Source organism: Notolabrus celidotus, chromosome 5, assembly GCF_009762535.1.
Source record: "Notolabrus celidotus isolate fNotCel1 chromosome 5, fNotCel1.pri, whole genome shotgun sequence".
In the NCBI taxonomy this organism is placed as follows: Eukaryota; Metazoa; Chordata; class Actinopteri; order Labriformes; family Labridae; genus Notolabrus; species Notolabrus celidotus.
This window is the reverse complement of record NC_048276.1, coordinates 11911353-11939124: the sequence shown is the minus strand read 5'-3', so window position 1 is coordinate 11939124 and position 27772 is coordinate 11911353. Positions and strand designations below refer to the sequence as shown.

The following is a 27772-nucleotide window of genomic DNA, read 5'->3' as shown; positions in this document are numbered from 1 at the left end:
TTTTCTTGCTCAAGTGGCCTCAGTGCAGCACCCATTAGGCAGAAAGCTCTGTTATCTGAATTTCCAAATGTAGCTCAACATTTATTAAAGTGAAATTCATCCAGTAATTGCCCGCCTCGGTATGCCCCATGTCTCCCTCTTACCTCAGGGGCCACCTGCTCAGAGACACCTCCAACTATTTACCAGCATGACGCAGGGTAATTAGACCCCGCTGACCCCGGCCACTAAGAGCCCGGTAATTGCGTTAATAAAAAAATTAACAGCAGCAGCATGAGGATCATTATGTAAAAATACTTGGTAATGAAGCATTAGCCTTGATTTTATTTGGATTAAAAACAGCTATAGGTATTTAAAGGTTACAGTGTCTGCTAAAACAATATCTTTTCATTAAATCCCTGTGTAACTGAGGCGCGGGTGAGGTTAGGTTTTAGTACACATATTAAAGATTAACACACAACTCTACCACGACAGCACTACAGCTTCCTTCCAGTTAAATAACTGAGGTAGTTGATTTTGGAGCAAAGGAGGAGACTAAAGTCAGTGAGCAGCTTCAGTCATTACAACTGAAAACCAATGACCAAGCCAGGAATCTGGCATCAAGACAGATACATCAAGACAGTTACAAAGCCAGCATACTATCATCTGAAGAATATAGCAATGATTACTGTCTAAACAAGACTTGGAAAAACTGGTCCATGCACTCATCTTCAATCAACTTGATTACTATAACTGTCTTTACAGGTCTTCTTAAAAACTCAGTGAGACAGCTGTAGGTGATTTAGAACGCTGCTGCAAGAGTCCTCACTGAGACCAAGAAAGTGGATCGCAACACTCCAGTGCTGAGGTCTCTACACTGACTACCTTTCTGTCAGAGAACAGACTTTAAGATACCTCTGCTGGTCTCTAAAGATCTGAAAGGTTCAGGGAACAAAATACATCACAGTGATCTTCTCCTACAGTACAAACCATCCAGAATGCTCAGGTCCTCTCTGTCCCAAGAGTCAGAACCAAACATTGAGGAAGAACGTTTTGTTTTTATGCTGTGAATATCTGGAACAAACTTCCATAACATGTCAGGTCTGATCAAACTCTTATTTTAAATCTAGGTTGAAGACTGACCTGTTTACAGCTGCCTTTTGTTAAAATATTTTAGTATATTTTCTTAATATCTCTTTTAATCGTAAAACACTGCACTGTAACTTTTAGGCTTATATTTTAAAACTCTTAACTTGAGCTTTCTGCTTGGGCTGGTTTAATATTTTGCTTTGATATTTAATAGCTTGTTTTAGTGATTTTTAAATGTCTTCTTTAATTGTGTTTTTCTGACCTTTGTCATGAGTCTGTTAATGTCTTGTGTGTAAACCCATATGACTTGCAGAACTGTGCTATATAAATAAGTTTGCCTTTCCTAAAACAGAAAGGCTTTTGATGGTAACAAGAAGTGCATACAGTAGAAGGCCAGAGATATTTTTGCCGTTACTTAATGACATGCACTTAACTGAAGCTGCATGGACTGTTAACTAATGAATCACTTCTGGTTATTTCCCTGTGTTCTGATGAACCACCCTCCATTATGTGGAAGCATTTTGAAGCCATGTTAACATCATTATTTTATTAATGCCACTAAATATGATAAGTTTATCATTCTTGCTTAATTATTGAGTAAATTAATGGTTACATTTCACTTTATTGCAATGTATTTTTACATTTCATACAAGTTAAGATGTCATAAATCACTGCAAGTATGTCATGCTGGAGATACAAATATAACCAATACATCCTTTCATTTCAGGACTTTTACTTCCTCTTAATACAGAGGCTTTTGTCAGAGAAAAAAAACAGTTTTTAAACAGGACTTGGGCTTTACTAACGAGAAAGTTACCAAGTCTTATCAGCTCTTACTTGTCAGACAGATTCTGTCCCCCGAGACAAGCTCAGAGATAATTGTCTTAATAGTGACACCCCATGGGCAAATAGTGGAACTGCAGACACTAAGTGGCACACATCAGAAACAGAGAGCATTGTCAGTCTGTCACAATATTTTCAGAAAGACTCCTCACTAATATGTTGTTTTTATCTGCAAGTTTTTTTCTGCTCAAAATACAACAACTCTGTCATGTCAGCACTTTGAATCTGTTATTATATTGGAGCAACAGAAAGCTGTGCAGATATTTGTAAAACCTAGTGCTCTGTAGCATTCAAAAAAAGATAAATTCAGGTTAGTTTTCTCAGAATAGTTTTTATATTTCTTTTTATTGTGTTCAAGTGTAATTGCATGAGCACACTGTGGCAGAAACCTGTATGGACTCACTGTGGTAAGCTCAGTCCTGACAGTACAAGGCAGGTTTTCTTCCTGCTTAAATCCTGTCGTCTGCACTACCATCCAACCAAGTCTCAAGGGAGTTTCTGCTGGGATGCATTGCTCTTTAAATACCTGGTAATGAGGCAAACCTGTAGCTCAACACATACTGCTGTTTGTCAATTTAAAGATTAAATCAATACGTATGAGTCATTAGCCCGTGAGGGTTATATTAACATGTCATTCAATCAACATCAGTCATGCAGATGCCTCCGGGCCACTTATAGTTTCTTATTAAATCAAATTGAAAATCCCACAGCTCCATCTTTGATGCTCCCCCAGGACAAGAAAATCAAAACCAGGGTTGACACAACTAATAGATCCTTTAGCATTTCATAGTTTAGCATTTCAATATGTACAGTGTTGATGCTCTTACATGTTAATATATGTCTTTTCTCCTGTATTTTATCCAGACTATAAATAAGAGAATAAAGCACAACTTTTAATGTTATTTTATTGTTTGCCTAATTTTATTCAATTTGTTTTATATTAACTTCTAAAATGTATTCATAGCTTATAAAGCACTCAATGGACATGCACTGTGCTTTTAATGTAGCGTATTTGATCATTATGAGCCAAAATGTGCTTCTCTGACACAAGTTTTTGAGGTTTACTAAAGAGCAGAAACAAAACAAACATCTGCCCAAGCAAGTGGGATGAGCAGAAGAGTTGATATCTGGGAAGGCAAACTTAAATTTTCTGAACATAATCCAGTTCAAGAAGAGGTATAAAGAAATGATTTCCATGAGGTACAAGGCGGAAGACAAGTATCGATAATCACGAGGGGTTTGCTTTTGATTGTCGGTGTAAATTTGAAGATTTGACTTGTGGGAGTGCACTAGTATAACGCCAGATAATAGTGAATAAAGGGGTAGGATTAGATAAGTTTTAACTTCTTCCTACTCCTTTTCACACATGTAAAGTAAATTGTTTCACTGCTTGCTAATGGAACTGATTGATTTTGTTTCTTTTGTATAACTATTTCTTTTTTTTCTTGTATGTTTGTATAACTATTTCTTCTTTTCTACTACATCCTACTGTTTTTTTTTTCTATTTTACTTTTACATGTTCGAAATAAAGACATCAAATCAAATCAAATCAAAATTCTACTTCTTTAGCGCGGCAGTAGATGTAATACCTTATAGTTTTTATATTTCTATAGTATTATTGCTTAAAAGTGTACGTGCAGTAGTCCTTCATTGTTAACATTTAGAATGGGTATCATCAGCTCGTTAGTCACTCAGATTTGAATGCCTCATAATAACACGGACACATCTAACGCAAAAAATTTAAAATAAAATACCTTTAATGTCATTAAATGTTCATACACAATATGCTGATATATGATGGTATGATGATGGTACATGTCATTCTTGATGAGATCATGAACTGTATATACAAGTTTCTACAACAGGCTTTTAGGATCAACGATGTTAAGTCTCCACACATTTAAACATAACTATAAACAGAGTAATCAATGTTTCATGGTCACTTTATCTTACACCTTTTATATTATCCAACAGAACAGCAGCAGCTGAAGTTACAGACAAGATTAATGAGAGATCAACAACGATTAGCTTCTCATTTTGTCTGTTGTCAGTGTATCTCTTTTTATGTGTGTCTTTGTTGGGGAAAAATGCCGTTCTCTGTTAGGTTTCTTTGGTTAAATGGTTGAATAGAGCGCTGGGCTGTGGCCTCACTCATTACCGACCAGCCCTGTTAGTATTTACAGCATTACGGCGGGTTGACCTCACAGTATTCATAGCTTCACACCTCCCAGCCATTCACTGTTAGAAAATAAACACAGGCTGCACTGGCCCGCAAAAAAGACCTGTTTCCTCTGAAAAGACACCAGAGGTTTTGTTGCTTTACTCAACTTTTTGTTGGTTTGTTGCCACAATACGGGATGCTGCACAAGGAAGCAGAATCCAAACACTAATTAGGAAACGTGGAACATCGCCTTTTTTGTGTTGAATGCTCTTTCGGACACCTTTTCTCTGTCTGATCAGTCAACCATGCACAATCATCCACCTGCTACCTCTAAATGATGCACTGTTTCTTTTGGTCACATTCTTCCTAAAAGAATTTAAATAGGTTTGCAGAATGTGGACTTTGTGTCTGACTACATTGAAAGCATTGCCAGGCTGCTGGGGGTGCTGGATTGTGGGATTGTTGTGTTGGGCTGTCTACAAAAACACGCCAGAGTGAATGTTTCAGTGCATGAGCTTCATCATAGAGTTGTTTTGATGAGAGAATTAAAGCATATGATTACAGATCTGCATTTTAAGGAAGTAATCAATGTGTGCTACGAGTTATGACTTCATGAAATAAAAATATAATAGAGAAATTAGGAAGAAATCCAATAAAGCATCCAACAATAGATCATATTACGTAGGAAAAAAATCTGATTCTACATGGACCTCAAACTAAACTGCTCCAAACTCCTCTTTGAACAAACTTTTGAGGAAAACATGTGAAGGAACTAACTGTGAGGACGCCTGTTTGAAGAGCAGGTGATGGCGCTTTATTGAAAACAGTCGTTTAAAACACTTCACTCGACCTCTTGATGCCTATGTTAAAGCCACAGACAAAAGCACAGATTAGACTTCTTTTGTGCAGAGCAGCATTAAACAAATTCATCTTTTGCTGTTCATTTGACTGTGAAATCTTTGGAATCACTGTGTTTTAGGACCAATGAGTGAGGCTTGTGATTCAGCGCGCTTCATGACAAATTTCCTGACATTTGGAGCTCTCTACAAGTGGCCAAATTTTTTGCTTAGTGGGTCACAAACGAACTTCTACAGATAAAGTTTTAAATTTGTTTGTATTTCACAACATCTAAGTTAAGCTAACAACAATAGCCTCTTCTTTCAATCCTATAAAAGGGCATTTCCTTTGAAGACCAGGCTGAGAGAAACAATTCTGGTACCCTCCAGCCTCAGTAAAGGCCTACAAAGGCTGATTTCTGAAAGGACGAGGAGTTCTGAGAAATAATAGAAAAGCAAATGTTGAGAAATGAGAGCTCAGAAGAGTAGAAAATTTGATCGACTCTGTAAGGATCGTATTAAATGCAGTTCCCAGGAGAGAAGGTGAAAACAAAAGGGTAGCAGTGAGGGGTATCAGCTGAGGTCAAGTTGTGTCAACCTGAGTTAGGTTCAGATGAGCGCACTGAAGTTGACCTGTGTACCAAGTGTAAGGCTGCACCGGCCTGTTTAAAAAGCCTGCTTAAATTCCAGCTCCTTGATGTCATTATATCTCCAGTGGGCCATGTGCCTATAGTTGACAGCCTCCTGGTTTGACCACTTTATTTTCAACAGACACCCATCAGTGAGAGCATTCAAAAAAATCAGTCGCATTTGTGAAATGGAACGTTTGTGATGTGGTAACAAATTAGGCCATTCATAAATACTGAACAATGACAAGAATTCAGTGTTTGGTCTATAACCTTCAACAGCTGCTTTGAGTGAAAGGACACAGGCGTGAATGACCAGCATCAGCATATAGGAAGGGTTTGAAATGCTTATCGCAATTTGTTAATGTGATTAAAAAATGAACCTCCCGTTAAGATGTCTTTTAACGCAGGACTGAATTCACAAATAGTTAAAGCGGTTGTGCAGTTAGAATTGTTGCTTCAATAGATTAAAGAAAAGGGTCTTTCATTAGCAATACAAACTGCCCATATTGAGATTTCTGTCTAAAATGTATGAAATAAAGGAATCGTGTGGCATGAGAGAAACAACAAGCTTTTCAAATTCTGAAGGGTTAACAACTTCCTAAAGTTGTACAATGTAATATTAGCTTACATATGTTGAAACAAAATATGTAATCTCATGGCCCAGTTGCAATTTTACTTCATACTGATCTTTCCTTTCCCTTTTTTTCTTGATTATTGTAATGCACTTTTAACAGGTATCAGTCAGAGCTCCCTCCACAGACTCCAACTAGTCCAAAATGCAGCCGCTCGGATTTTAACAGGCACATCAAAATATCAACACATCACTCCTGTCCTTGCCAGCCTACATTGTACATTTGCACATTCAAGCACATTCAATTGCACTATGACATAAATAACTCAATCAGTCCATGCACAATATTTAAATGTATATATTTTTTTATATTTATTACTAATGTCTTGCTTTAATTGTGTGTTCCTTGTGGCTTTATACGGGACCTGCGAAACAAAATTTTGTCCCATATCATGCGACAGCTTGTGTTGGTATGACAATAAAAAACCTTGAATCCTTGAATTGGCTGCCAGTTTTTTATCGTGTTGATTTTAAGATCTTATTGATTACTTTCAAAATTTTAAAAGGACAGGCCCCAAACTATTTAAGCAACCTTTAAACCCCCTATGTGCCCTGGCGGCCTCTCAGGTCTGTGGATGCATCTCTGCTGGTTGTGCCAAGACCCCACCTTAAAACAAAAGGTGACCTTTTCAATCAGAGCTCCAAGTGTTTGGAACTCCCTGCCACTGACAATTAGACAGTCCACAACCTTAACTGCTTTTAAACCCTCACTAAAAACATTTTTAAATAAGAAGGCATTTCTCCACCCCTAATTCATGAATTCGCTCTGCATTCAGATGTCTTGTTTTGTTTCTGTCTTTTTTCTCCCCCGTTTGCACCGTTTTTCATGCTTTGTAATTCTCTGCTGTTTAGCTGTGAAGCACTTTGTAACCTTGTTAAGAAAAGTGCTATATAAATAAAGTTTATTATTATTATTATAATTATTATTCCTCTCGCTGTTTAATCCTAGGTTGTGGCTCTGTTTTGCAACCAGAAGGATAATGTAAGGTTTGATTGTGGGTGTGCAGATAACACAGCCTTTTGCCAACACCTCCAAAAGTCTCAATCATTTTGATGAGGGTGTGAAGAAGCGCTACAAGTGCTGTGAGGGGAATCTAAGAAGAAACTCAAAGAAGACCGAGCAGCTGCTTCCACATTTTCACAGGACGGCTTACCTTATCCTGCAGATGATATTTAACAGAGCGGCCATGGAGACAGTAAGATGCAACAAGTGGTTCAGGACTTCCATCAGAAGACAGCTGGCTGACCTTTAACGACAATACAAAAAAACAACCTTCAGAGAGTGCCAGCAGCCGTAGTGCTTGCTGCTGTGGCTCAAGAATCCAGACCATCTCATATCAAATCATCTTATTATTATTATTCTTTTAAATATATTTTTGGCCTTTTTGCCTTTATTTGATAGGACAGCTGAAGAGAGACAGGAAATATGGGGAGTAGAGAGTGGAGGAAGACATGCAGGAAATGGTCGACCGGCCGGGAATCGCAACCGGGGACCCCTGCGACGAGGACTGTAGCCTCTGTATGTGGGGTGCTTAGACCGCTAGGCCACCAGCACCCCCAAATCATCTTATTTAATGCAACACAAAAGATTGGAGGTAGTGATTTAACTACAGAATGCTCTGTATTAAGCGTTATTTTGAGCTCACTCTTGACACTGTGGTGTAGCTTGTTAGTGCAGGAGAAGTAAGTAGTAAAGAAGTTAAGGTTTACATGTTATTGATGCCAGAACTTTTTACAACAGCAGACATGATTCTGCAATATAATAACTACAGTGGATTTATATGTACGATTCCAGATTTACACTGGCTTTAGGTTAAATGGAGGGCTGATGGAGTGAAGCACTATGAGTTATGTTTCAGATTGTGTCCTTTAAATGTATTTATTCATTATTATTTTTATGAAAAGCGATGAGAGCTTTCTGTTTTTACGCCCCCAAGCTGTGGAACTCTCTGCCTCTGGACATTAGAACAGCGAGCTCTCTGGGTGTTTTTAAAAGTAAAATTAGACTTATCTTTTTAATCTAGCTTTTAATTTGGAGTAATTTATGTTTAGCCCTGGACTGCATTATTATTTTAATTATTATTTTAATCATTCTTATTTTAATCATAGCTTTGACATTTATTTATCGTATTTAATTATCTATTTATTTTTGTATTCACCTGATCTTGTTAACGCTACCTTATTTTTCACTTTTCTTTCCACTCTTACTTATTTTATTAATATTATTGCATTTATTTAATTTTATTTTTCAGTATTTTATTTATAATCATGCCTTTTATAATTCTACCATTGCTGTTGTTTTCTGTCTCTCTGTTATTCCGTGAAGCACTTTGGGTTGCATGTATTTATGTCTGAAAGGTGCTTTATAAATAGACTTGAGTTGAGCTGAGTGATAACAACCCTGTCTGACAGTGATGCCCAATTCATTTAGTTAGATATCCACCTTGTGGTTGAAACGCAGTACTGCACCTTTTACTTTTCACAACTTACTGTTTCAATGAGGCTGCAGTGTTAGTATATTAAGTGCTTTTATGCTGAATTAAAGTCAATAACTTACATATATATATTTACTATTATGATTATTTTATTTTTTTATTTATTTGTTTATTTACTTGTACTCTTAGGTGGCTCCTAATTTAAAATAAACTATCCAGTAATCTAAATAACTACATAAAGAGGAGACGTTGCAACAGTTTACAGATCAGCATCACATACTGAGTCACACAAATTAAATCTCATATATGAATGTGTTCTGCTGGTTTGACATCTTTAAATTACACCAAAATATCTCATATTAATGGGCATCAGATGCATAAAAATTGACACATAAAAGTGATGACCCCTGTTTGCTGTCTTAATGTTTACCTCCAGTCTCACTGTAATATGGTTATTAAATGTTACTTTGAGAAGCAATGACACATACAGCCCTTAAAACATGATCAAGTAAAACAGGATCAACTGAAAGAAAATGGACAATTATGAGTCAGATTTGCTCTGATGATGTGTTGATATCTACTACCTGGAATGTCATTATTGTTGTCCTGACTGCAGAAAGTCTCAGTATTTCACTTGGGAGAGGAGTATTTTATTTGAAAGTACTTGATCCCGGTAAAATTTTGGATCTAGAAACCCTGGAATTCCTGTTAAGTCTGAAAATAAGGTGGTTCTTCTGGATCATTTCATAGAAATTCTGTTCAGACAAGTCTTTTTTCTATATATTTGAGTTCTAACAGCTGTATTGTACCTGAGTAAACTAACCTGGACATGGTATCAGAAAATGTGTTAACCCATTCTGTCCTCTTTATCACTCTATTAGAGCAGAAGTTCCAGAAAGTCTCACGTGCCTCCTGAGATCTGCAGTGATGGTGGTAGACTTTGTGTTTTTTTAGGCTGAACTTTTATGCCCTTGTCTACTTTGCAGAGATATTGTCCTTTCTTCCTGCCACCCAACACACACGATGAGATTCCTCTGCGAACACAGTCACACAGGCTTTTAGACACTCATTAGCCCTTACTAATACAATAAGTGTCACCTTCCATTACATGGTGCTGGGTTGGATATCAGGATTGGAAACCAACCAAATCTCCACACAAGGGGCGCTACCCCCTCATGCACAGTATTGTCTTTCATCACAATGTCGGATTGTTTTCTCTTTGCTCTTTTATGCTTTAAAATAAAAACATGCACTTGTAATATAGAGATTTGCACAAACTACAAGTTTTCCCTGATATGTTGGCAGCCTTGCAGACTATCTTTGAAGGCAAAAGTTAAGTGACCCTGTAGATCTTCATGCTAACTTTGAGGTTTTGTTTCAGAGCAGCTGTTTAAAGGATCCACCACACCCCACCCCCTTCCAGTCTGTTGTCTCGCTCATGAACAGCACATGCAGAGTTGTACAAAATCTTAATTAAGACTCCTAATTCTCCATGCCGTCGCCTGACTGAGGCTGTGAGCTCACGTGAAGCGCTGCTGAACACAGCATGAGGGTGGATGCCGTTGGACAGGGACGGTCCCTTTCCTGGCTTTTATATGAGAAACAAACAGAACTTTGGTTTAATTTATTAAGTTTTCATTTCATTGGTCATAAATTATTGGCTTTTTATGAAGTTACTAAGTTGTTTTGATATTACTTTTGTTTTGTATCTGTTAAAAGCAGCTTTAACATTTCAAGAAATACAGAATTTAAGGGTTTTCATTATGCATTAGCTTCATTGTTTTCAGTGAGGACGTTGTTTCTCCACACACACACACACACACACACACACACACACACACACACACACACACACACACACACACACACACACACACACACACACACACACACACACACACACACACACACACACACACACAAAAACCAGTATCAACGATCTTTCATTTCCAGAGTTCAGAACAGTTTTAGGTCTGGTTTGTTAACATGTTAATGAATTTCCTCATTATACTGAGAAGCTGCTGCATGCTGTACATCACCACACATGTAAAAATGTGAAGTGACAAGTGTTTGCCTCTGTAAAGGTGATTGCAGCTCTGGGGTTTTGTATGTAGCCCTTTGGTGCTGAGGCTGCTCCCTCTGAGCGGTGGCAGAGGGCATGTGGTCCTCTGAGCGCAGCAGATGCCCTGAAGACGACTTGCGACAGATGAGTCGAAAATGAGCGTGACATGTGTTAAACAGGCGAAGCCCCACCGCAATGACATTTGACAAGATGATGGGCGTAGGCGATCATTATTGTCTCCACTTAAGCAAGCAGTAAATATTCAGGGTTTATGTCTATGTGAGCTAAAGCCATAGGACAAATCAGCCTGAACAGATTTTCATTAATGAGTGAGGTGCTTGAATACATTGAGATCGGATTCAAACACAAGGGGGCTGGTAACACGAGGTCTGGTGTTTAAATGTGCAGATAGCCCAGAGGACCTAAACTACATATTGTAAGACCAACATAATCAAATGTTTAAATGTTTTAAAAAAGAACTTTTTGAAAAGTTTGAAAAAAAAGTGTCTGGCTCTGAGTTTCCGTCCTCAGCCACAGTACTCGTCTCCACACCCTGACGAACCTTCGACCTCGTTCCTTCCTGCCTGACAAAGGTGCCAATGATAGAGAGTCAGGCATGGGGAGGAACATGCCAAGGAGGTGCCCCCTCCTCCCCTCCCCCCTCCAGAACCATTTGGACCACAGGGAATGGGTTAATCACATTAGAGGCCCAGAAGAGAGATGGGAAGTAGACAGTACCGTGACAGCCGGGGTAGCACTGGCACGACTAATCCCGTTAGGCCGAGGAAAAAGGGGGACGCCATCGCGCCTTCGAGGCTGAGAAAGAAAAAAACATTTTCCCAGGAATGAGTTCACCTGTATGGTAACACAGAGAAGTTGGCCTGTTGATGCCTATTAGAAGAAACAATCACACTTGGCACATACAAATGTTTTTTTCATGCTGGGCACCACGTTATTGTCAGCGCGTGAAAAAAAATCGTCAGCAGACAGTGGCATCGCATGAGATCCTCTTTCATGCCACAGTGAAGCAGCCGCTTTCAACCCGGTGCTATCAGTCTCCCAAACAGTGAGAAGATGGGGAGGGGTGCTGTAAGAAGGACAGAGCTTACTTCATCTGCCTTTGTAAGTGCACCCGAGTTCAACCTTAATGTAAACCTTTGCAGGCAGGATATGAATAGGATGCTCTCTATAAAAATATATCCTGCTGGGTAATCCGGCAGATGGCCACAGCAGTGGACACTACGAGCGCGGCTGGCCACTGCAGGGGTAACAGGGGACGTCCGATCAGCAGCCACTCTCCTGCATGGGAGAGGTGGAATCAAGATTCTTAGCTCCCCTTAGCAACGCTGGGAAACAGAGCCGTCAGTTTAGATCCATCAAGTTTCCACTTAATCTTGCCCACCACTTTTTTCTCTCCATTTTCTCCTTTTTTGTATCTTCCTCTTTTGTTGAGGGGATTAAGCCAAGTGGTAAAACAGTGATTTAATGATCTTTCCATGGCTATGTGCACCACTTAAACCATGAGACAAACAAGCTGAGGCATTATAAGAGTCACCCCCTCTAAAGGCGGCTGTTCAGGAACTGTGAGGCTTTTGATACGGCATTAAGCTCTGGCTGATTATTTTTCCCACTGTCGTGTGGTGTGCTGCGCTCTGCTATGGGAAAATTTAAGGTTTTGTGTTTTGTAAAAGGCCATTGTTAAAAAGATGAGAAAAAACAGTTGGATAATTACTTGTTAATAGTGTTACAATGATTAGATATGGAGAATTTTGATGATTTGTTAATGCAGGACAAAGGCAGTACTGATTCTATAGACATATAGAAGTAACATAGAAGTATTTGTGCACTGTAGGTTTGGTTATTTTTTCTCTGATTTATCAAATAAGCTTGAGTTGTAAACGCATCCAAAATATATAAATGATACAATTACAGCTAGTTAGTGGACCTAAGGTTGATTTAAACTTGTTCTGTCTTATTGGTCCAAGAACAAGTTTAGAAATGACTAGGGCATGTGTCTTGTCCACCTAGAGAAAATCAGATACACCATCAGAGGTTGCACCAGGAATTTTTTAACACTTGGCAACCGTTCATATCCTATGTTGAAAACATGGCAGCTGCCAACATGACTCTACTTTTTCATTCTTATTTCTGTTGAAATGTACATTCTTTAATTTTTTTAATTACCCATATATTTATATTTTTGGGGCGTGCATCAGAATTGTTTCAGAGATGCAGATGTTTTTGTTTCATTGTCTGGCTGTGTGCTTATTGAAGATTTAGTGCTTTGGGAAAAGGGAGTAGGACATTTTAAATTTTGTCTGTGACTGTCCTATGTTATTGTTGTTGTTGTTGTTTTCAATGTAAATGTTTTTTGTGACTATATCTGAAAAATAAAAAAGACTTTGATCAAAAAAAGAAATGACCAGGAGCTGCTAAAATGTCAAAAAAAAATCTTTTACCTAAATATATAAAGGAATATGTTCTCAAAGACATTTGCAAGTAGTTTAAAATGTTGCGTCATGAAAGTCTTTATGAATATTAAACAACTCAGAGTTAACTTTTCACCTTGGATTGCTCCTTGTTTGACAGGAGGACAGGTCTGAAAACCTAAACTTGATCAATGCCCCTTAACATCCTCTTCATCGCTCACAGATGATCAGCAGCAGGACCTGTCGAAGGAACATAAACATCCATGTGTAGCTGGCTGCATGAAAGTCATAGCACTTCTTTCCTTAACAGCTTTAAGAACAAATCAATAAAATACATACTACACAGCCAGTGTGAGTAAATGCTTTTTAGAGCCTCATCTCATGTTGACATGACATCACCTTTATTCCCCTCAATCTTAATGGTAGCTTTAAGTAGGATCAATTTATTCCTCAAATTCTCAGCATAAGCAGATAAGCAGTCACACATAAAGTTGAATGATTCCTTTAATCATTTTTTTGAGCTTCTGTTTGGAAGAGTACAATGTAAAGACAGTTTCCTGCAAATACTCTGACCTAAAAATCATGCAATAGTATGAGTCAGCTTGTAAACTAGTTCACAGACCTGGCTAGATTTTGCCATGATTTGATGAAACAAGCAATTATCCTTATTGTATAATAGTGCCCTGCTTATAAAGACCTAAGCCTCATGTTCTACGCTACATTACATCCTGATGATGCCTTTACTTCTCACCTTGGATTGCTCCTTGTTTGACAGGAAGACAGGTTCCATCAATGCTCCTCAACATCCTCTTCATCGCTCACATAGCTGATCAGCAGCAGGACCTGTTGTAGGAAAGAAGTTATACATGCATTAAAATGTGACTGTCTCTGTGAAGGGCATAGCTCTTTATCCTGAGCAGTTCTCTGAGAACAAGTCATTAAAACACATATTACACTGCAGGTGTGAAGCTCCGGTCGATGGCTGAATAGTATTAAAACAACATGTTCAGAAAAGGTTACAGTTTTGTAAGAGGACAGATATGTTGACCAACAGAGTGACTGTTCATCCACTTGTCCTACCAACAGTCACCAACAGATGGCACCAAGTGAAAGTCAAGATGTATTCCATGCATCTTATCTGTACTACATCATGGTAGTGTTTTGTATTTTTTTTCCGACACATTTTGAGACAAAAATGTCATTTTTCTTTTTTTAAACATGCCAACATTGTGAGAATTAGATTACTGTTATACTCTAGCATAATGTCATTTATTTAAATACTTTCCATTATTACATTTTAGAACACTATAGAAGTTATTGTGAATTCAAATAGGATAAAGTTTGAGGACTGTTAATCCTTTTCTGGCGTATCAAAAGACAGAAAGTCTTAACTTTTTGTCTCTAATAGTATAAATCCAGCTACAAGATCTGATCCTAAATTTCAATAATGAAAAGTGTTACTGAAAAGCTGTGGAAGGCATACTTCATAGTACAGCTGATGTCTTATACGTCCAACTATTATGTATCCTCCTGTAAGACTAACTAATGTTCATGCTAGACAATGGCTAATGCTGTCATTCAGCCTTGTTTATTTAACAATAGGCAGCTGTGGTGTTATCAAATATGCTTTTGAACAATGAAATATGGCATTAAGTCTCTGGATACTCACCATCCAGTCAGTTGCTGATCAATTAACATGCTAACATTACATACAACCTTGAACACAACTGTTAAACATTATGACAGTAGGGGCGCCGTTGGCCTAGCAGTCTAAGCGCGTACACCATACCTAGAAGCCATACTATAGTTCTTGTCACAGTGGTCACAGGTTGCTGCATGTCTTCCACGTCTCTCTGCTCCCCCATTCCCTTCTCTCTTCAGCTGTCCTGTCCATTAAAGGTGAAATGCAATAAATGGAAAACATATGAATTTTTCCTGGCAGTCAAACAATGAGGAATACGATTCTTATTCTAACCCCTAAAGGTAAATTCATGGTGAAAAGCAAAATCTCCAAAGAGAGAACCTGAGCTTTTATACTATGATGCTCCTAACGCCGCTCTTGTGTACAGGAGGGTGTGTGTGTGTGTGTGTGACACTTACTCAATAGGTAATAACTGGCAAGGCATTGTCAGTGATCAATATGGAGTAGGACTAGAAAGCCATAATAGCACAAATATCAGAGGACAGGCGGTCTGGGTGTCTGTGTGTAATGGATGATGGAGGTGTTAGTGTTAAGTGGATAAGCCTGTGGTTGGCTACATTGTGTAAAAATCAGCAGGGTCAATAATGGTGATAATGGGGAGGGTAAGTACAGTATGTGGGTTAATACTTCTGAGCTTGCCAGGAGATTATACCACTGTCTGAAATATGAAGACTCCTAAGTACAATGCTTTGCTCCGAACGTATGAAGCAAATGGGGGGCATCAAGAAACACATACCAGCGGACAACCAAGACAAAAGAATAGCTTTTAAATGACACATTATGAGGCCTGAGGGAATAAAAGTGGATTCTTGTTTACATTTTCTTAAACGTGGAAACTTGCTGGATTCATTTCATACAGTATCTGACTCCTGCTGGGCTCAATGAGGATTTTATAAATATTTGCTTTAAAAGCAATTCTAGTTAACACCTTAAAACTGTTATTTAATGGATGAAGGGTGTTTTCTTTAGTGTGTTGTGATTTTGCTTGTTTTCTGCACTGTGGGCTACGTTGACCAATGATCATTGTTGTTATTTAGGCTTCAACCATCTCAAAACATTACACTCATCCTCCTATGAATACGTTTTGCCACTGCAACTATTCTGTTTTCAATAATGCATTTTTGCAAGCATTCTTTTTTGTGCATTTGTCTGAACATGACATGCGACCAAGCGGCAACCTCCGGCAGTGAGAACTGAAGCTAATGCAGAAGTGTTAAAAACTGCAGTTTCTCAAGTGTCCACTTAAGGGTTACTACGGAAGTACCGGAAACCACATACACACAAATTCAAAAACGACAATCTTTACAGCAGAAATAAACCTATTGGGGCCCTGGTGGCCTAGCGGTCTAAGCACCCCACATACAGAGGCTACAATCCTCGTCGCAGAGGTTGCCGGTTCAATTCCCGGCCGCAACCATTTCCTGCATGTCTTCCCCCACTCTCTACTCCCCAGCTTTCCTGTCTCTCTCCAGCTTTCCTTTCAATAAAAGGCAACAAAAGCCAAACAAAAAAAAAGAAAGAAGGAGAGAAAAATGTTCACAAAAAACAAGTGTAGTCTGGATAGCTTATTTCTCGATCAGCACACACTGTACTGGGGGGGAAATTTTTTCTAGCGCTGCAATTTCTAAGATATTAAGATTATGATTTCTCAATTATGAGACACACAGCTGACTTGATTGACAGGCGGGAACACTGAAACTATTGGCGAGGAGGCTCAAAGCCCGCCTCTTTACCTCACACTAGCTCAACAGCAGTTATGTTGAGTTCAGCATGTCCAATCCCATCGACGATTGGCTTCAAAACAGCACTTCAGAAACAGTTGGGTGACGTCACAGATACTACGTCCATTATTCATACAGTCTATGCACATGACAAAATAAAGCCTTTCAAGTGTAACACTGCTTACATTTTCTTTTCACTGAATCAGCTTTTCCAAATTCCCCAAATATAGGGTGGATAAAATATGCAGCTCATCCAACACATTTCAGTCATCTATGATGCTGCATGATTCATTTAAACTCCTGTTTTGAAAAGTACAATGTAAACCTACCTAAAAGGTCATGTAATATAGGAGTCATTTTGCAATCACCATAAAGATTAGTGCAAAGAGCTAGCTGGATTTTACGATGTTTTCGTAACACAAGCAGTTCTCCTGATCTAACCATGAGTTATAGTATAATGGTGTGCTACTTATAAAGACTTAAGCCCTCATATCTGGGTTACACTGGTCCCTCCCGCCATCCAGATGATGCCATCTGTGAGCTATAGCAGTGTGTGTGCATGTGGAGCTTTCAAATCCAATGCATCTCATGTCAGTATTAATCCAGGTCGTCTCTGCTAAGATGCTAATAGACTGACTGGGACAGACAAACTGCTGTTTATGTTGACTTGATTATCAATATAGAAATCAAACAAAACTAAAGAGAGATGAAAGTAAAATAAACGTAAACTTTTGTTTAGAATATGAGCAATGAGTAAAAGAGTAGACACTAAATGACCAGAGAACATGATGATCTTTTAAACTTCAAAAGATAACTCTGAAAAATGATATGCTTTTTACATCAATCAATCAATCAATCAAGCTTTATTTATATAGCACCTTTCATATAAGTCAAATGCAACCCAAATTGCTTTACAGCGATTGAAATTAAGAAAGAAGCAGATAGAAAATAATGGCAAGATATATTTAGAAAAAAAATTAAAATAGAGACCTAAATTGAGACTAGTGCACACCAAAAACAATAATATATGTGTAATTAAAATAAGTTAAAACGTAAAATTAATATTAAGAACAAAAATAGTTAAAATAAATCATTTTAAAAAGGATAAGAGTTGAAAATAAAATTTAAAAAGGCTAAAAATGTCAATAAAACTGAGTAGATAAATAAAAATAAATATATGAATGAATAAAAAAATAAGATAAACAGTTAGAATTAGTAAAATAATAAAGTAACATATAAATCAATGTAACAGTAACAAGTAAGTAATAAAATTGTTAGACCCTAGATAAAAGCCAGACTGAATAAATACATTTTTAGTTTACATTTAAAAGTCTCTATCAGTTCCTCTCAGATCCAAACAATATATTTTAACAATGAGGCTATAGTTATTTAATTAACTACCCCAAAAATGTGGGATTGTCTGGAAAAATCACTACAATCACTATTAATTTAATCTTGAAATGTTAGGGTTTACTTTTATCGACTCTATATTAACAGTGTGAATGCAATATTTTTAGTTTTTTTTCATTTGGTAGCACAATAAAAGTTCACATGTTGAAGTCAACATTTAGAAATCAGCTTCATCTTGATGATACACCTTTTTCTGAGTCACAACGTGTGAATAAATATAACATAATCGCAGCTGTCTTTTGATGTGTCTTATTATTATTCATAATTTTAAAAAGTCACATTAATGATACATTCATAGAGGGCAGCTGATGATTTACAGTCCATAAAACTAGGACTGATACATCCTGAAATTAAAATGCTGGATGTCAATAGGCTGGCTTTACGACTGTGATTGGATGACAGGAGTAAATCTGCTGACTAAATCCCCTCATGGCTCAAGCTGTGATTTGGACCAGAGAGATTTGTTGTCAGAGTCAACTCCGCCTTGCAAGGATAGCTGCTTTCTCCGTCCAACACAAGACTGCAACAGGCTGAAGAAGAGATGTTTCATTTGGATGATACAGCTTGTACTAACCCGTCGCTGCTCCATGCCAGCGTGATGACGTGAACAAGAGAACGTGAGCTGAGCCAAGTGAGAAGCGAGTCGAACGGCAACTTTATGAATGGAGTAACAGAAGCCCGTGTTTATGAGTATCTCCTGACGTCACATATTGTAAGTTATCTCGTGTTTTGTGCACGTGTGTTGATAAAAAGTTACCTGCTGTGGTGTTAGGTGTCATTCGATGGAAAACAAGTCCTATTTTCTGACAGTCACCTCAAGGCCGCTTCAGCAATGAGGGCCGCGGTGAGTTGAGCAATTCTTACGTCACGCAAGGAATCATGGGAACTTACCGCCAACGTTACCTGCGTGCGCACCTTATAGTTTTTCTTTCTATGAACGTGTAGGAGTTACTTGTTTATTTTTTGGGATTTATTTGTTTATTTACAATAAATAAGTAATAAGTTGGTTTTTTGATTTTTCGAAACTTTTCTTTTTATAATTAATTTAAAGCAGCTGTTGGTAGGAATGGTGTCAAAAACTGTACTTTTTACTGCTTGGTTTGGAGAAAGGTCATCATACCCATCAGTACTCATCGGTAAGTGAAGTAATTTGAGACTATCGCGAAATCTCTGTTTTCCAATGCTTATGTATAAAGCAATGTTATTATTCCCCTCGTTCCCTTTATGACGGACCAATCATAGCTAATCTCCAATCCTCTGTCCTGTTTGGTCGAGTGGCCGCCCCACTACGTCGCCCTGATTAGCTGGGAAGCCACTATCTCCTCATAAAATGCTCACAACCATAGACATATAAAGAGTAGACGGCGCTTTGGCTGCTGGGGCGCAAGAAATACGGCCGCCATCTTGGTTCGGTCATCCTACCCATAATCCTTACCTGAAGCAGCAGAGACTTCAAGATGCCAGAGCACTGTGCGGCAAAATACCTATCAAACATCACATATATCACATATCAGAATATTCTAGAACTGTTAAGCCCACTATGAATATTAAAATACACCGAACCATGTGTCCTGTATCATACCTACATGTATGATGTTTGCAGAAGAAAAAAAACCTGCATGCAAATCAGTTTAGTATTCAGCGAGTTGTGAGTGATTAAATGCGCTGACACTTAATTGCGCCTGCCAAACAGATTACACTGTGTGGAGCGGGTGACCGGACCAAGATGGCGGCTCCCTACGGCCCGTCAGCGCCAATATATAGTAGCGGTTGATGCGGCGTCGACTCTTTATATGTCTCTGTGTACAACAATCTTTTGTGGGCAGGGTTCGATAGCAGAGAGGGGAGGGGTAGTGTTGACACTCGAAATCTCTCTCAGAACTGATGTTTATATCACGACTACCAACAGCAACCTTAAGTTACATTTTGGGGATATCATTTTGCTAGTCATTTATTTAGAATATTTAGATTTTTTTGTATATTTAGTATTAATTTTGTTTGTTTTGTTTGTTTGGTAGTTAGATAGTACTGTGGGCACCTGAGTTAATTTAGGTAGGTAGGCAGCAAAAGGCCAGAATGCACCTGGGTGGGCCTATTTACCAGAGTAAGAGAGGCAACAGGAGCCATGATTTTCTTTGTCTGTTGTTTGCTTGCTTTCCGTCCAATAAACCATAAGAAACACTAAACCTTTGTATGGACATTGGACCTGTTTTTGCCTGCGTACATCACATCCCCATGGTGCATCAGTGACCCTTTGATTATGTTTATTTAAAGTTTGAGTTTGATATTTAGATTTTTCTTCAAGTTTTTTGAAGACAAATGGTCCCAAAAATATGCATTAAGAATAACGAAATACTGAAGATCACATAACTTTGAAGAAATAAAAACTCAAATGTAATTGTGAACTGTAAAATACTGATAATGACCCCTCCTTTCAGAGATGGTATCTACTTGTATAAAGATTTAAGGTTCTTAAGGAGATTTAAGAGATTTAAGTTTTAGTTATTTTGAGACATTGTAACTTGTGGAGAGCCAATTGTGGTCCATTATGCAATGTTGATGTGAGACAGTAAGCCAAGATTTAGGAAACTAGCAAGATTTGAATGCCCTGTTTCTGCAGCTGCTAAATCTTTCAAAGTCAATGCAGAGAATAAGTTGAGGTGTATGAATGATCTAAATGGGACTTCTTTCCTGTAAACTTAAGGGTCCTAGTAAGAAAGGGATGTCCAGAGTGGATTATTACGGCTATATGTTTTCCTGCTCTGGATTCTAATTGAGGCCATACTACAATCATTCACAATCTGGTTGGGTTAGGCCTAAAGACTATTTAGTTAGGTGTAGACAGGGTTGGGGGTGAGTTTGGGAGGATGTGATTAGGGCTAAACAACAGGTAAATAAAGAATACATGTGTGAGAATTTGACAAATTGCGGTTACCATTTAGATATAACTAACTTACTCCTGTTTAATGTGTAAACATTCTGTAAACTCCAATTGACCCTTAACACTGAGGATGACTTTGTATAAGAATAAGTGCATCTTCAACCTTGATCTTTAAGAATTGATCCTTTGATCATTAATAGCATTTTTTTTTTGTATTTTTAATGAAAGGTTTTCTGAGTTTTATTTGTTTATTTTTTACATTCAACCTTGTTTTTCATGGTCCTCAGAATTTCAAAATTATAGGGTAGTTATTGTTGTTATTGTCAATACTGTTCTGACTCACCCCACCTGTAATATTGGCAATCATTCAATCACTTGTTTCAAGTTAATGTAATAACGACACGCAAAGTCGCTTAAAAACTGGCAAATTAGCTGGCTTCACACCTCTTTCATCAAACAATCATGACCACTGTGAATAAAACAGCTGTGTCGTGCATGTTAAGTCCATTTAAAAAATGCCCAGTACCATACAATAGGTTTACCACTTTGACAGGAGGTGATAAATTGTAACAATAAATAGCAAGTGGACCATCATTCAGCTATGCGAATAGAACAAAATCGTGAATAGTTTAGTTTTGATTTTGATGCTTGCCTCTACACTTTTTACCACTCCTTTTAAACCAATGTTATCCAAACAATATATTCCAAACAAAATAACAAGCCGGCCAATTTCTGACTCAGTGTAAAATTCAGTTCAGGAAAAAATACACATTAAATATATATTTTAGTTCTTTATAATTTTCTTTTCTCTGTTTTTGACTCACAAATTACAAATAATGGAGAAAAGTTATTTAACAGCACACTAACAGTTTGTATATCTACTGTATTTTTGTCTGAATGCAGAAGTCATACCTCTGGATACATTGATTGATTACCATTGATGTTGCTTTATGATTGTTGATTAATCTGCTAAAAGGGCTATTTGTCAGGTTTACGTATTCACTACGCCTTCAGAGCTGTCCTCTCTCCCCCAGCAGGTGCTGTGTGTGAAATGTAAAAAGCGGTCATGCCTTTGGTAAAGAGGAGCATTGAGCCTCGCCACCTGTGCCATGCTGTAGTGCCTGATGGGATTGGCAATGAGCTGGAATGTGTGACCAACAACACGCTATCTGCCATCATCCGCCAGCTCAGTAGTCTAAGTAAGATCACAGTTTTCTTTTTTTTTTGATGATTATTTTGACAGTTTATCATGTGAAACAGTTTGAGTCACAGCATCTTCCACACAGCCAAACACCACAGCATGAATTGTAAAACTGAATACAGGAATGAAGCTGTATGACAGAGAGACTGTCTCACAAACCAGCTGTAAAGTTTAGCCACAACTAATATAACACAGCTTCAAAGTGTATAACTTTTGAGTGAATACATTTAAGATAAACCAAGAACAATGGAGCCTATAACTGCTCCTGACTTATGTCTTTATTTTGTTATGGTTGTCAGAAGTTCTGACACAAACACTACAGCAATAGATCAGTGCTTCCTTGTGTGCTCTCACCTGTTTGGACATGAAATGCTTACTTGTATGTACTTCTGTTTTGCATGCTTAAATTTTCATAACCCCCATTTTTCAGAAAATAATAACCATATATCTGAGTGGTTTATCAGGCTTACAAATAGACAAAAGAAAGCAAAGCTATTATCATCCCACTCTCTTTGAGTCAATGCAAAGTACCTTATTATCGAAACGTGTAAGTGCAAGAAAGTACAAACATCTACCCACCATACTCTGTATAGATCAAACTATACAGAAGGGGACTGGATTAAATGATTGATGATTTGTGAATGTAGCTATTCAAATTGAGCCCTGAAAATATGAAACAGCTAGAGAAAATGTAGAGGGAAAGTCTATTTTAGGAAGCACATTTTCTCCAGGACATCTGGCGAATGTGTGCCCTGATTAGTGTTAGTTTGTGTGTTCCTGTGGTTGTGTGTGTGTGTGTGTGTGTGTGTGTGTGTGTGTGTGTCTGTATGACTGTGAGTGTGTGTGTGTGTGTGTGTGGATTTAGTGAAGATACAGAAGCTTAGAGCTTACCGTAAAGCTTTGTTTCACCGGCAGATAAGACGTAGAGTCAGGGGGCGGTGCCACAGATGCAGGCGGTCTAATGATAGCTTCCACATTAAGTGGATCTGGGCTTTTTGACGTGTGTCATTCATGCTGTTATGTGCAGGGACCAAACACTTCACGTCAAATTCAAACTCAGAAATATAATGGATTCAGAAACATATAAGCAGTTATCAAAATACCTATTTTGTAAGATTTTAAAAGGGAGTCCACTGTAATTTATCTCTGAATATATTAATCTGAGATTTTCATGATTTATTATTTTTTCTTTAGGCGCTCTTTTATTTTATTTTCCCATATATAAATTGACTTTCTTTTTTTTTCTTACATCTTTTAATGTATGACCCTACTTCCAGCGCTTATTTCAAACTCTGAAACGAAAGCATTAAATTAAATCTGTATGTAATTCTGGTTGTTGGATTGGTTGAAGTGGGAATTGGCTATAGATGTTTCTTGTAATAATTTTACATTATTCAGAGCTTCAGAGTAGAAAATAATAATAATAAAAGAGCCAATAATAATTTCTAAAAATGGCAACAAGTTTAGCAGGTTTAACAAGTGTCTAATAAAAAACATACAGGTGTTTAACAGAAGATAATAGCAGTGGATACATTGTAAAATAGGAGTGTTTTTGAGATGTTTTTTCTGATTTCAGTGTTCTCTTGTATGAAATATTTTCCTGTGTTGTGCACTGTGCTGCTCTTTTTCTGTATTTCAGATACTTGACATTTTTTCCCTATTACTTTTATTTTTCTCATTCCTCTCCCTCGGTTTCTTTCCTGTGGCTGCAGGTACACATGCAGAAAATGTTTTTGGGGAGCTTTTTAATGAGGCCAACACGTTTTATGGGCGTGCCAACTCTCTCCAGGACCGTATCGACCGCTTGGCCGTCAAGGTCACCCAGCTGGACTCTAGCGTGGAGGAGGGTTAGTCCAATTGAAACCATCTGTCTGTTTATTTAATATCTTATTTTCTACCCTGTCATTCATTCACCCATGCTTTTTATTAAACCTAAAAACCCCTGTCTCTCTTTTTTGTAGTCTCGCTTCAGGACATAAACATGAGGAAGGCATTCAAAAGCTCCACTGTTCAGGACCAGCAGGTTTTGTCAAAGGGCAGCATGCCCAGCTCAGTGGCTGAGATGCAGAACCGCAGTGACAGGCCCCCACCCCTCGATGCCCTCTCTGCCTACAGGTACTGCATGAGTTTAAAACTTTAGCTTCCCAACAGGCTTTATATTCAGTTAAAGTGCATCTTTCATGTTGAAATTGTTTTCATCACACAGGGATGATTCCCAAAATGCCATGAAGTTCTATTCAGACCCCTCGTACTTTTTTGAGCTCTGGAAGGAGAAAATGCTTCAGGACACTGAGGAGAAGCGGAAAGAAAGGCGGAGGCAGAGGGTGAGAGGGACAGCAGACTCTTTCCACTTCTTCATTTTTATGTATATGTTTAGAAGATGCTTTTTCAGCACTTTTTTGGTCCCTCCATCCACCTTACACAGGAACAGAAGCGGTGTGTGGAGAGCAACACCATCCAGCGAGAAGTGAAGAAGGTAAGAAAGGTGAGGAACCGCCGACAAGAGTGGAACATGATGGCGTTTGATAAAGAGCTTCGTCCAGATCACCGCCATCCACAGACCCTACGACGAGGGGCTTCATCTGAGGGCTCACTCTCTCCTGACGGCAGGTTAGTGCTTATTATCACAGAAGAAGAAATGCAACTAGGGTTTCAACTTATATATGTTTCAAAGGAGTTCAAGGAGTGTAGAGAACAACAGTATCAGCATTTTAAATTTCAGAATGTTGATTTTTATCTAAAGCTTGCACACTAAATTGATGCAAAAAAAGAGTAACAACTGCAGTGGTTCAATCCTGCTTGGATCATTCATGGATTTAGTGTGCAGGCTTTTCTTTTTTCAATTATCTAAATGGATTTAAAAAATCAAAATGTCAAAAAGTGCACCACTTTGGAGAAACGTCACAGTAATAATGCTTTTTCAGCTGCTCTTTTTGATGCTGCATATAAAATATTTTGGATTCGCTGCTAAATGAGTGTGTTTCTACTGTAAACAATGATAGGATAATGCTGTTAAAACTGCACATCATCAGAAGACTACTTTGATAAAGAAATGACCTCCAAGTCTTTGTTTCTAGAAAGGCAATATTTAAATTTCAAATCCTGATATTGAATAGAATTTGATCATCAATACTAAATGCTTTTATTTAAAAAAAAAAACTAAAACTGGACTTGAAAGAGTTGGATAAGATTTTCCTTTAAAAAGATTTAAAGAGTCAAGTAGCAATTTTCTTTGTTGTGTAAAGCATCTGTTTGGTTTTTGTAAAATACAAAACAAAACAAAAAAACACCATCTGGATATCATCTGAATGAGAAGCATTTTTTTGTCTTTCATTGTTTACCCAGGCCTGATCTCCCAGATTACCCCATCCCTCCTGTGCCCGCCCACGCTGTTTGTAATTTTGCCAAGTCACATGATAAACCACCCTCCTCACCACCTGTGGAGCATGAATACCACAGCATTGATGTCAACTACAAGAGAGGGACCTACGACTCAGTAGTGCCCCCCATGAACTGCTCAACTCGTCCACCTGCAGACTACAAGTATAAATGTTTCTTGTTTGTAGCATCAGAGAGAGAATTCAATGATAACATATTTCCTCATCATAATTTTCTTCCTTTCTTTTACTGTTGTTTAGCTCTCCCCCTCAACCCCCTGCCCAAGGCCCGACCATCCCCTCAGCACAGACAGCCTTTGGTTTCCCTCCAGGTGCACTTTCACCAACTGCACTTAACGGAGTCTCACATATAGGCCCAGGCTTCCCGCTTCCACCCGTACCTCCCCAAGGGTTACACATGATCCCCCCTCCTCCAGGCCCTCCTCCTCCACCTCTCCTTCCCCCAGCTGCACCCTCACACCTCGCAGGATGTGATGAAGGAGGCAGAGGTGAGGTGAAACCTGTGAGAGATGCAAGGAGTGACCTGCTGTCTGCCATCCGTATAGGTGAGTTGTTGTATTTGTGCAGTTGAAAATGATCCTGTTATCCTCTTCTGTGCATCACAGCTGTACAACACTGTTTCTATCTTATATTCTATGTGTGTTATTATCAGGCATCCAGCTGAAGAAAGTCCAAGAGCAACAGGAGCAGCAGAACAAGCGGGAGCCGGTGGGTAACGATGTGGCCACCATCCTGTCTCGACGGATTGCTGTGGAGTACAGTGACTCTGAGCTGGATGACTCTGAGCTGGATGAAAATGAGTGGTCAGACTGACACAGCACAAAGTACAGCACTCAGCTGGACAAAATTTGATCTGGCCCCACCTAGAGGACTCAGCGTACCAATCCACTGCTGGAGAAATGTTACCTCATCCTTTAATTTTAATAAGTGCTGCCTCGTTAATCCTTCATCAGGAAACTGCATAGGTGAGCGGCTGCTCCTGAAAACATTAATCATTCAGACCTCTTGTACACTTTTAGAGCAAGAATTTAATTTTCATTCCATACATTTTTAAGTGTCTACCACTGATGACATTTGAGCCATACATTTTTTTTTAACTCTCTGAACATAAATTATGTGTTCCTATAAAATATTCTGTCCTTATAACTGACACCTCAAACAAGTCATGTCACACCACCTGGTCTAATGCATTTTTAAATGACTCTAGAAAAGCCCTGGTATAAATAATAAACTGATGTACTGAATTCCATATATTTCTTCAGTTTCAGGATCTTGATATTGTGCAAGCTGTGAAAAGACATTTCATTGACAAGTTAGTGCAGCAATGTATAAACTAAAAGTTTGTAGTTATTCATTTTTATCATTTTATAGAAATACATGTTTGTTTTAACTTGTTGGATTAAGTGTAGTCCTCCTTACAGTATGTCAATCTTTGATGAAGACCTCCATTACAAAATTTCAAATTGCTACCTCAGTTTGCGCCCATGAAACTGTCCTCAGTTTGTGTTGTAGGGTATCATGAGCAATATGAGACAGATTTGTTCTGCCATTAAATTATTGTTATTTATGTGTGATGTGTCTTAAAGAAGTGGACCTATCTATTAAATTTTTTCAACTGGAAAATCTTGTGTAATTTTTTTCAAGTTTTACTTTCTTCTTCTTCTTCTTCTTCTTCTTCTTCTTCTTCTTCTTCTTCTTCTTCTTCTTCTTCTTCTTCTTCTTCTACTTCTTCTACTTCTTCTACTATCTTAACTTAGCCATTTTCAGTGGTGGACAGTAACAAAGTAAATTTACTTGAGTACTGTACCTTGAGTACTTGAGTATCATTTTTTGGGGATACTTCTTACTTTTTCTCCACTACATTCGGAAGACAATTATTATACTTTTTACTCCACTACATTTCTATCAATGCTCTAGTTACTCACTACTTTTGCTTTGAAGTCAGTTCATGAATTTCCTTCTCTTTTCTGAAATCTGATCCCTAAGACAGTAAAATGTTAGTGTTAGTGTAGTTCTGTTTGTCTCAGGGGTCTAGTCATACCTGTATATCGTGCACCTCCATGGTTGAACGTGGAGCAAACACATAGCAAATTTCACTCAGATCAGGCAGTTCATTTAGAGGTGGTAATGATGGCTATAATTCTCCACCTGACCACCCATGGTCATATCTTCAGCCCGTGTTAGAGGTTTTGAAATGAAGAATGGTACGTATCGTTTGAAATGTTCTCCCTGTTTCCCACTCTAAATAAACATGATTTAACAGAATGTACTCCTATGTAGTCTTGACTGCACTTATGTATTTTGAAAATACAATGTTTTAAGATTTTTTAAAAAGTACTTTGAATACTTCAGTATTTTTAAAAGCAAG

General features: G+C 38.1%; 2 protein-coding genes across 12 annotated transcripts in view; one reads left to right on the top strand and one right to left on the bottom strand.

Moving 5' to 3' along the window:
• The window catches only part of gsx1 (GS homeobox 1), an 85463-nt gene extending 66635 nt beyond the window's left edge, over positions 1 to 18828 (bottom strand). For 2 of the 8 annotated variants that reach the window (XM_034682854.1, XM_034682855.1), the window contains exons 1-6: positions 18682 to 18828; positions 14881 to 14977; positions 13843 to 13934; positions 13228 to 13331; positions 11401 to 11478; positions 7320 to 7412 (exon numbers count right to left, since the gene is read on the bottom strand). The gene's annotated coding sequence lies outside the window, so the exon portion shown is untranslated. Of the gene's footprint in view, positions 1 to 4860; positions 5343 to 6488; positions 6531 to 7319; positions 7413 to 11400; positions 11479 to 13227; positions 13332 to 13842; positions 13935 to 14880; positions 14978 to 18681 lie in introns of those variants that run through there. The other 6 variants (XR_004631164.1, XR_004631162.1, XR_004631163.1 and 3 more) reach the window with 6 other exon arrangements.
• LOC117812212 (wiskott-Aldrich syndrome protein family member 3-like) lies at positions 18366 to 27027 on the top strand. 4 transcript variants are annotated; one of them, XM_034682846.1, is made up of 9 exons: positions 18366 to 18636; positions 21843 to 22004; positions 23719 to 23853; positions 23968 to 24121; positions 24213 to 24330; positions 24432 to 24616; positions 25352 to 25549; positions 25645 to 25949; positions 26057 to 27027. In XM_034682846.1, the coding sequence occupies exons 2-9, from the start codon at positions 21872 to 21874 to the stop codon at positions 26215 to 26217; spliced, it is 1389 nt and encodes a 462-aa protein (XP_034538737.1). In that variant the 5' UTR covers positions 18366 to 18636; positions 21843 to 21871; the 3' UTR covers positions 26218 to 27027. The 4 variants fall into 4 exon arrangements, with proteins under 4 accessions (XP_034538737.1, XP_034538736.1, XP_034538739.1 ...); XM_034682845.1 differs by having other exon boundaries at positions 21840 to 22004; XM_034682848.1 differs by lacking the exon at positions 18366 to 18636 and adding an exon at positions 18811 to 19060.
• The last annotated feature ends 745 nt before the right edge of the window (positions 27028 to 27772 follow it).

Coding starts and splice junctions, on each gene's coding strand:
- LOC117812212 (XM_034682846.1), top strand. CDS start 21,872: ATGCCTTTGGTAAAGAGGAGCATTGAGCCTCGCCACCTGTGCCATGCT. Junction 22,005..23,718: donor CCGCCAGCTCAGTAGTCTAA/GTAAGATCACAG, acceptor CTGTGGCTGCAG/GTACACATGCAGAAAATGTT. Junction 23,854..23,967: donor GGACTCTAGCGTGGAGGAGG/GTTAGTCCAATT, acceptor TCTTTTTTGTAG/TCTCGCTTCAGGACATAAAC.